We start from the raw sequence: 10,637 nt of genomic DNA, 5'->3' as shown, positions 1-10,637 counted from the left end.
ATTTTTTTCTTCTTTGTTTAGGTATGAAGCGAAGAAATGAAACTTCAAAAACAATTTCAATGCATGCCAAAGAAATTCCAGAATGTGGTCCACCCAAAGGTAATTATGTTCTTGTTATTATTATTATTATTATTATTATTATTTTTTTTTTCCTCACAGCTATGAATAAGGGAAAAAATTATGTGCATATCGAAGATTTTTTTAAATGATACTCCAGGTGTTGCAGAAAAAGTATTGGTATCCCTTAATCTTTTTTACCAATGGAAATTACTGTTTCAAAACAACCGAGTGCTTTGTCGGTTTTTTTCTATGATTACATTAAAATACTGCATCACTGTTTCGTTTATAATCCTGTTTATGGTTTAAAAAAATACATATTTTGTCCAATGAAATTAGGAAACGGGATATGACATTTAAGATACTATATAGGGGGATGCAAAATATAAATTCATTTTTCAGATATTCAGGTATTTACCTTCACTGAAATAATTATTTAATCTTTATCGTTAATACTGAAAAATATTCTGGATGAATATTCTGCGCAACATTTGGCAACTGTGACATTGCCATCCCACTTCTCATCCCGACCCCTGGTTTAAGAAATTTAAACGATTTTCCAAAGAATTGCTATTATAAGAGACAGCAGTGAGAAGAAGATGAGAAAATAAGTTCACATTGCAATGTACAGTACATGTAATTAAAATTACATAAAACAATCATTTTTTCTCTGCTTTGTTTAGATGTAAAGCCATGGAAAGAAATTTCTGAACAGTCTCCTTTCCAACAAGAAGAAATTCAACAAAGTGGTCCCTCCGAACGTAATTATGTTCCTTTTATTTATTTTTCTAACAGCTCTGAATAAGAGAATGAATTATGTACTCATCAAATATTTCTTTTAAATGATATGCACTGCCAGGTGTTGCAGAAAAAGAATTGGTGTCCCTTACACTTTGTTTCCAATTGAAATTTCTATTTCGAATAAACTTAGTAACTTTTCGGGTTTTTCTATGATTGCGTTAAAGTAGTATATCACTGTTTCATTTGTAATCATTTTTCTGGACAAGTTGACAGTGTCATGTACCGTGTATGTATTTAAAAATACTTGAAGGAATAATTTTTTTCTTCTTTGTTTAGGTATGAAGCGAATAAATGAAACTTCAAAAACAATTTCAATGCATGCAAAAGAAATTCCAGAATGTGGTCCACCCAAAGGTAATTATGTTCTTGTTATTATTATTATTATTTTTTTTTTTTTTTCCTCACAGCTATGAATAAGGGAAAAAATTATGTGCATATCGAAGATTTTTTTAAATGATATTCCAGGTGTTGGAAAAAAAGTATTGGTATCCCTTACTCTTTTTTACCAATGGAAATTACTGTTTCAAAACAACCGAGTGCTTTGTCGGTTTTTTTCTATGATTACATTAAAATACTGCATCACTGTTTCGTTTATAATCCTGTTTATGGTTTAAAAAAATACATGTTTTGTCCAATGAAATTAGGAAACGGGATATGACATTTAAGATACTATATAGGGGGATGCAAAATATAAATTCATTTTTCAAATATTCAGACATCTACCTTCACTGAAATAATTATTTAATCTTTATCGTTAATACTGAAAAATATTCTGGATGAATATTCTGCGCAACATTTGGCAACTGTAACATTGCCATCCCACTTCTTATCCCAAGACCTGGTTTAAGAAATGTAAAAGATTTTCAAAAAAATTGCTGTTATAAGAGACAACAATGAGAATATAAGTTGACATTGTAATGTATAGTACATGTAATTAATGTTATGTAAATGAATGATTTTTTTTTTCTGCTTTGTTTAGATAAGAAACCATTGAGGGAATTTTCTAAAAAGTTTCCTTTCCATCAAGAAGGAATTCAACAAAGTGGTCCCTCCGAACGTAATTATGTTCTTTTTATTTATTTTTCTAACAGCTCTGAATAAGAGAATGAATTATGTACTTATCAAATATTTCTTTTAAATGATATGCACTGCCAGGTGTTGCAGAAAAAGAATTGGTGTCCCTTACACTTTGTTTCCAATTGAAATTTCTATTTCGAATAAACTTAGTAACTTTTCGGGTTTTTCTATGATTGCGTTAAAGTAGTATATCACTGTTTCATTTGTAATCATTTTTCTGGACAAGTTGACAGTGTCATGTACCTGTATGCATTTAAAAATACATGAAGGAATAATTTTTTTCTTCTTTGTTTAGGTATGAAGCCAATAAATGAAACTTCAAAAACAATTTCAATGCATGCAAAAGAAATTCCAGAATGTGGTCCACCCAAAGGTAATTATGTTCTTGTTATTATTATTATTTTTTTTTTTTTTCCTCACAGCTATGAATAAGGGAAAATATTATGTGCATATCGAAGATTTTTTTAAATGATATTCCAGGTGTTGGAAAAAAAGTATTGGTATCCCTTACTCTTTTTTACCAATGGAAATTACTGTTTCAAAACAACCGAGTGCTTTGTCATTTTTTTTCTATGATTACATTAAAATACTGCATCACTGTTTCGTTTATAATCCTGTTTATGGTTTAAAAAAATACATATTTTGTCCAATGAAATTAGGAAACGGGATATGACATTTAAGATACTATATAGGGGGATGCAAAATATAAATTCATTTTTCAGATATTCAGGTATTTACCTTCACTGAAATAATTATTTAATCTTTATCGTTAATACTGAAAAATATTCTGGATGAATATTCTGCGCAACATTTGGCAACTGTGACATTGCCATCCCACTTCTCATCCCGACCCCTGGTTTAAGAAATTTAAACGATTTTCCAAAGAATTGCTATTATAAGAGACAGCAGTGAGAAGAAGATGAGAAAATAAGTTCACATTGCAATGTACAGTACATGTAATTAAAATTACATAAAACAATCATTTTTTCTCTGCTTTGTTTAGATGTAAAGCCATTGAAAGAAATTTCTGAACAGTCTCCTTTCCAACAAGAAGAAATTCAACAAAGTGGTCCCTCCGAACGTAATTATGTTCTTTTTATTTATTTTTCTAACAGCTCTGAATAAGAGAATGAATTATGTACTTATAAAATATTTCTTTTAAATGATATGCACTGCCAGGTGTTGCAGAAAAAGAATTGGTGTCCCTTACACTTTGTTTCCAATTGAAATTTCTATTTCGAATAAACTTAGTAACTTTTCGGGTTTTTCTATGATTGCGTTAAAGTAGTATATCACTGTTTCATTTGTAATCATTTTTCTGGACAAGTTGACAGTGTCATGTACCGTGTATGTATTTAAAAATACATGAAGGAATAATTTTTTTCTTCTTTGTTTAGGTATGAAGCGAATAAATGAAACTTCAAAAACAATTTCAATGCATGCAAAAGAAATTCCAGAATGTGGTCCACCCAAAGGTAATTATGTTCTTGTTTTTATTATTTTTTTTTTTTTTTTTTCCTCACAGCTATGAATAAGGGAAAAAATTATGTGCATATCGAAGATTTTTTTAAATGATATTCCAGGTGTTGGAAAAAAAGTATTGGTATCCCTTACTCTTTTTTAGCAATGGAAATTACTGTTTCAAAACAACCGAGTGCTTTGTCGGTTTTTTTCTATGATTACATTAAAATACTGCATCACTGTTTCGTTTATAATCCTGTTTATGGTTTAAAAAAATACATGTTTTGTCCAATGAAATTAGGAAACGGGATATGACATTTAAGATACTATATAGGGGGATGCAAAATATAAATTCATTTTTCAGATATTCAGGTATTTACCTTCACTGAAATAATTATTTAATCTTTATCGTTAATACTGAAAAATATTCTGGATGAATATTCTGCGCAACATTTGGCAACTGTGACATTGCCATCCCACTTCTCATCCCGACCCCTGGTTTAAGAAATTTAAACGATTTTCCAAAGAATTGCTATTATAAGAGACAGCAGTGAGAAGATGAGAAAATAAGTTCACATTGCAATGTACAGTACATGTAATTAAAATTACATAAAACAATCATTTTTTCTCTGCTTTGTTTAGATGTAAAGCCATTGAAAGAAATTTCTGAACAGTCTCCTTTCCAACAAGAAGAAATTCAACAAAGTGGTCCCTCCGAACGTAATTATGTTCTTTTTATTTATTTTTCTAACAGCTCTGAATAAGAGAATGAATTATGTACTTATCAAATATTTCTTTTAAATGATATGCACTGCCAGGTGTTGCAGAAAAAGAATTGGTGTCCCTTACACTTTGTTTCCAATTGAAATTTCTATTTCGAATAAACTTAGTAACTTTTCGGGTTTTTCTATGATTGCGTTAAAGTAGTATATCACTGTTTCATTTGTAATCATTTTTCTGGACAAGTTGACAGTGTCATGTACCGTGTATGTATTTAAAAATACTTGAAGGAATAATTTTTTTCTTCTTTGTTTAGGTATGAAGCGAATAAATGAAACTTCAAAAACAATTTCAATGCATGCAAAAGAAATTCCAGAATGTGGTCCACCCAAAGGTAATTATGTTCTTGTTATTATTATTATTATTTTTTTTTTTTTTCCTCACAGCTATGAATAAGGGAAAAAATTATGTGCATATCGAAGATTTTTTTAAATGATATTCCAGGTGTTGGAAAAAAAGTATTGGTATCCCTTACTCTTTTTTACCAATGGAAATTACTGTTTCAAAACAACCGAGTGCTTTGTCGGTTTTTTTCTATGATTACATTAAAATACTGCATCACTGTTTCGTTTATAATCCTGTTTATGGTTTAAAAAAATACATGTTTTGTCCAATGAAATTAGGAAACGGGATATGACATTTAAGATACTATATAGGGGGATGCAAAATATAAATTCATTTTTCAAATATTCAGACATCTACCTTCACTGAAATAATTATTTAATCTTTATCGTTAATACTGAAAAATATTCTGGATGAATATTCTGCGCAACATTTGGCAACTGTAACATTGCCATCCCACTTCTTATCCCAAGACCTGGTTTAAGAAATGTAAAAGATTTTCAAAAAAATTGCTGTTATAAGAGACAACAATGAGAATATAAGTTGACATTGTAATGTATAGTACATGTAATTAATGTTATGTAAATGAATGATTTTTTTTTCTGCTTTGTTTAGATAAGAAACCATTGAGGGAATTTTCTAAAAAGTTTCCTTTCCATCAAGAAGGAATTCAACAAAGTGGTCCCTCCGAACGTAATTATGTTCTTTTTATTTATTTTTCTAACAGCTCTGAATAAGAGAATGAATTATGTACTTATCAAATATTTCTTTTAAATGATATGCACTGCCAGGTGTTGCAGAAAAAGAATTGGTGTCCCTTACACTTTGTTTCCAATTGAAATTTCTATTTCGAATAAACTTAGTAACTTTTCGGGTTTTTCTATGATTGCGTTAAAGTAGTATATCACTGTTTCATTTGTAATCATTTTTCTGGACAAGTTGACAGTGTCATGTACCGTGTATGCATTTAAAAATACATGAAGGAATAATTTTTTTCTTCTTTGTTTAGGTATGAAGCCAATAAATGAAACTTCAAAAACAATTTCAATGCATGCAAAAGAAATTCCAGAATGTGGTCCACCCAAAGGTAATTATGTTCTTGTTATTATTATTATTATTTTTTTTTTTCCTCACAGCTATGAATAAGGGAAAATATTATGTGCATATCGAAGATTTTTTTAAATGATATTCCAGGTGTTGGAAAAAAAGTATTGGTATCCCTTACTCTTTTTTACCAATGGAAATTACTGTTTCAAAACAACCGAGTGCTTTGTCATTTTTTTTCTATGATTACATTAAAATACTGCATCACTGTTTCGTTTATAATCCTGTTTATGGTTTAAAAAAATACATATTTTGTCCAATGAAATTAGGAAACGGGATATGACATTTAAGATACTATATAGGGGGATGCAAAATATAAATTCATTTTTCAGATATTCAGGTATTTACCTTCACTGAAATAATTATTTAATCTTTATCGTTAATACTGAAAAATATTCTGGATGAATATTCTGCGCAACATTTGGCAACTGTGACATTGCCATCCCACTTCTCATCCCGACCCCTGGTTTAAGAAATTTAAACGATTTTCCAAAGAATTGCTATTATAAGAGACAGCAGTGAGAAGAAGATGAGAAAATAAGTTCACATTGCAATGTACAGTACATGTAATTAAAATTACATAAAACAATCATTTTTTCTCTGCTTTGTTTAGATGTAAAGCCATTGAAAGAAATTTCTGAACAGTCTCCTTTCCAACAAGAAGAAATTCAACAAAGTGGTCCCTCCGAACGTAATTATGTTCTTTTTATTTATTTTTCTAACAGCTCTGAATAAGAGAATGAATTATGTACTTATAAAATATTTCTTTTAAATGATATGCACTGCCAGGTGTTGCAGAAAAAGAATTGGTGTCCCTTACACTTTGTTTCCAATTGAAATTTCTATTTCGAATAAACTTAGTAACTTTTCGGGTTTTTCTATGATTGCGTTAAAGTAGTATATCACTGTTTCATTTGTAATCATTTTTCTGGACAAGTTGACAGTGTCATGTACCGTGTATGTATTTAAAAATACATGAAGGAATAATTTTTTTCTTCTTTGTTTAGGTATGAAGCGAATAAATGAAACTTCAAAAACAATTTCAATGCATGCAAAAGAAATTCCAGAATGTGGTCCACCCAAAGGTAATTATGTTCTTGTTTTTATTATTTTTTTTTTTTTTTTTTTCCTCACAGCTATGAATAAGGGAAAAAATTATGTGCATATCGAAGATTTTTTTAAATGATATTCCAGGTGTTGGAAAAAAAGTATTGGTATCCCTTACTCTTTTTTAGCAATGGAAATTACTGTTTCAAAACAACCGAGTGCTTTGTCGGTTTTTTTCTATGATTACATTAAAATACTGCATCACTGTTTCGTTTATAATCCTGTTTATGGTTTAAAAAAATACATGTTTTGTCCAATGAAATTAGGAAACGGGATATGACATTTAAGATACTATATAGGGGGATGCAAAATATAAATTCATTTTTCAGATATTCAGGTATTTACCTTCACTGAAATAATTATTTAATCTTTATCGTTAATACTGAAAAATATTCTGGATGAATATTCTGCGCAACATTTGGCAACTGTGACATTGCCATCCCACTTCTCATCCCGACCCCTGGTTTAAGAAATTTAAACGATTTTCCAAAGAATTGCTATTATAAGAGACAGCAGTGAGAAGATGAGAAAATAAGTTCACATTGCAATGTACAGTACATGTAATTAAAATTACATAAAACAATCATTTTTTCTCTGCTTTGTTTAGATGTAAAGCCATTGAAAGAAATTTCTGAACAGTCTCCTTTCCAACAAGAAGAAATTCAACAAAGTGGTCCCTCCGAACGTAATTATGTTCTTTTTATTTATTTTTCTAACAGCTCTGAATAAGAGAATGAATTATGTACTTATCAAATATTTCTTTTAAATGATATGCACTGCCAGGTGTTGCAGAAAAAGAATTGGTGTCCCTTACACTTTGTTTCCAATTGAAATTTCTATTTCGAATAAACTTAGTAACTTTTCGGGTTTTTCTATGATTGCGTTAAAGTAGTATATCACTGTTTCATTTGTAATCATTTTTCTGGACAAGTTGACAGTGTCATGTACCGTGTATGTATTTAAAAATACTTGAAGGAATAATTTTTTTCTTCTTTGTTTAGGTATGAAGCGAATAAATGAAACTTCAAAAACAATTTCAATGCATGCAAAAGAAATTCCAGAATGTGGTCCACCCAAAGGTAATTATGTTCTTGTTATTATTATTATTATTTTTTTTTTTTTCCTCACAGCTATGAATAAGGGAAAAAATTATGTGCATATCGAAGATTTTTTTAAATGATATTCCAGGTGTTGGAAAAAAAGTATTGGTATCCCTTACTCTTTTTTACCAATGGAAATTACTGTTTCAAAACAACCGAGTGCTTTGTCGGTTTTTTTCTATGATTACATTAAAATACTGCATCACTGTTTCGTTTATAATCCTGTTTATGGTTTAAAAAAATACATGTTTTGTCCAATGAAATTAGGAAACGGGATATGACATTTAAGATACTATATAGGGGGATGCAAAATATAAATTCATTTTTCAAATATTCAGACATCTACCTTCACTGAAATAATTATTTAATCTTTATCGTTAATACTGAAAAATATTCTGGATGAATATTCTGCGCAACATTTGGCAACTGTAACATTGCCATCCCACTTCTTATCCCAAGACCTGGTTTAAGAAATGTAAAAGATTTTCAAAAAAATTGCTGTTATAAGAGACAACAATGAGAATATAAGTTGACATTGTAATGTATAGTACATGTAATTAATGTTATGTAAATGAATGATTTTTTTTTCTGCTTTGTTTAGATAAGAAACCATTGAGGGAATTTTCTAAAAAGTTTCCTTTCCATCAAGAAGGAATTCAACAAAGTGGTCCCTCCGAACGTAATTATGTTCTTTTTATTTATTTTTCTAACAGCTCTGAATAAGAGAATGAATTATGTACTTATCAAATATTTCTTTTAAATGATATGCACTGCCAGGTGTTGCAGAAAAAGAATTGGTGTCCCTTACACTTTGTTTCCAATTGAAATTTCTATTTCGAATAAACTTAGTAACTTTTCGGGTTTTTCTATGATTGCGTTAAAGTAGTATATCACTGTTTCATTTGTAATCATTTTTCTGGACAAGTTGACAGTGTCATGTACCGTGTATGCATTTAAAAATACATGAAGGAATAATTTTTTTCTTCTTTGTTTAGGTATGAAGCCAATAAATGAAACTTCAAAAACAATTTCAATGCATGCAAAAGAAATTCCAGAATGTGGTCCACCCAAAGGTAATTATGTTCTTGTTATTATTATTATTATTTTTTTTTTTTCCTCACAGCTATGAATAAGGGAAAATATTATGTGCATATCGAAGATTTTTTTAAATGATATTCCAGGTGTTGGAAAAAAAGTATTGGTATCCCTTACTCTTTTTTACCAATGGAAATTACTGTTTCAAAACAACCGAGTGCTTTGTCATTTTTTTTCTATGATTACATTAAAATACTGCATCACTGTTTCGTTTATAATCCTGTTTATGGTTTAAAAAAATACATATTTTGTCCAATGAAATTAGGAAACGGGATATGACATTTAAGATACTATATAGGGGGATGCAAAATATAAATTCATTTTTCAGATATTCAGGTATTTACCTTCACTGAAATAATTATTTAATCTTTATCGTTAATACTGAAAAATATTCTGGATGAATATTCTGCGCAACATTTGGCAACTGTGACATTGCCATCCCACTTCTCATCCCGACCCCTGGTTTAAGAAATTTAAACGATTTTCCAAAGAATTGCTATTATAAGAGACAGCAGTGAGAAGAAGATGAGAAAATAAGTTCACATTGCAATGTACAGTACATGTAATTAAAATTACATAAAACAATCATTTTTTCTCTGCTTTGTTTAGATGTAAAGCCATTGAAAGAAATTTCTGAACAGTCTCCTTTCCAACAAGAAGAAATTCAACAAAGTGGTCCCTCCGAACGTAATTATGTTCTTTTTATTTATTTTTCTAACAGCTCTGAATAAGAGAATGAATTATGTACTTATAAAATATTTCTTTTAAATGATATGCACTGCCAGGTGTTGCAGAAAAAGAATTGGTGTCCCTTACACTTTGTTTCCAATTGAAATTTCTATTTCGAATAAACTTAGTAACTTTTCGGGTTTTTCTATGATTGCGTTAAAGTAGTATATCACTGTTTCATTTGTAATCATTTTTCTGGACAAGTTGACAGTGTCATGTACCGTGTATGTATTTAAAAATACATGAAGGAATAATTTTTTTCTTCTTTGTTTAGGTATGAAGCGAATAAATGAAACTTCAAAAGCAATTTCAATGCATGCAAAAGAAATTCCAGAATGTGGTCCACCCAAAGGTAATTATGTTCTTGTTTTTATTATTTTTTTTTTTTTTCCTCACAGCTATGAATAAGGGAAAAAATTATGTGCATATCGAAGATTTTTTTAAATGATATTCCAGGTGTTGGAAAAAAAGTATTGGTATCCCTTACTCTTTTTTACCAATGGAAATTACTGTTTCAAAACAACCGAGTGCTTTGTCGGTTTTTTTCTATGATTACATTAAAATACTGCATCACTGTTTCGTTTATAATCCTGTTTATGGTTTAAAAAAATACATGTTTTGTCCAATGAAATTAGGAAACGGGATATGACATTTAAGATACTATATAGGGGGATGCAAAATATAAATTCATTTTTCAGATATTCAGGTATTTACCTTCACTGAAATAATTATTTAAACTTTATCGTTAATACTGAAAAATATTCTGGATGAATATTCTGCGCAACATTTGGCAACTGTGACATTGCCATCCCACTTCTCATCCCGACCCCTGGTTTAAGAAATTTAAACGATTTTCCAAAGAATTGCTATTATAAGAGACAGCAGTGAGAAGATGAGAAAATAAGTTCACATTGCAATGTACAGTACATGTAATTAAAATTACATAAAACAATCATTTTTTCTCTGCTTTGTTTAGATGTAAAG

General features: G+C 29.5%; 1 protein-coding gene and 1 long non-coding RNA gene across 2 annotated transcripts; both read left to right on the top strand.

Moving 5' to 3' along the window:
• Positions 1-21: 21 nt before the first annotated feature.
• Positions 22-1,210, top strand: LOC129958890 (uncharacterized). Its single transcript, XR_008783342.1, has 3 exons — positions 22-99; positions 741-818; positions 1,135-1,210. It is a non-coding gene; the product is annotated as an uncharacterized LOC129958890 (long non-coding RNA).
• Positions 1,211-2,232: 1,022 nt separating this feature from the next.
• LOC129959169 (uncharacterized) lies at positions 2,233-10,389 on the top strand. Its single transcript, XM_056071992.1, has 16 exons — positions 2,233-2,308; positions 2,939-3,016; positions 3,333-3,410; positions 4,039-4,116; positions 4,433-4,510; positions 5,134-5,211; positions 5,528-5,605; positions 6,236-6,313; positions 6,630-6,707; positions 7,337-7,414; positions 7,731-7,808; positions 8,431-8,508; positions 8,825-8,902; positions 9,534-9,611; positions 9,928-10,005; positions 10,352-10,389. Exons 1-16 carry the CDS (start codon positions 2,233-2,235, stop codon positions 10,387-10,389), a joined length of 1,206 nt encoding a protein of 401 aa, XP_055927967.1.
• The last annotated feature ends 248 nt before the right edge of the window (positions 10,390-10,637 follow it).

The sequence above is a fragment of the Argiope bruennichi genome, chromosome X1, assembly GCF_947563725.1.
Source record: "Argiope bruennichi chromosome X1, qqArgBrue1.1, whole genome shotgun sequence".
Lineage (NCBI taxonomy): Eukaryota > Metazoa > Arthropoda > Arachnida > Araneae > Araneidae > Argiope > Argiope bruennichi.
The sequence above is the reverse complement of the archived record's forward strand: the minus strand, read 5'-3'. Positions and strand labels throughout refer to the sequence as shown.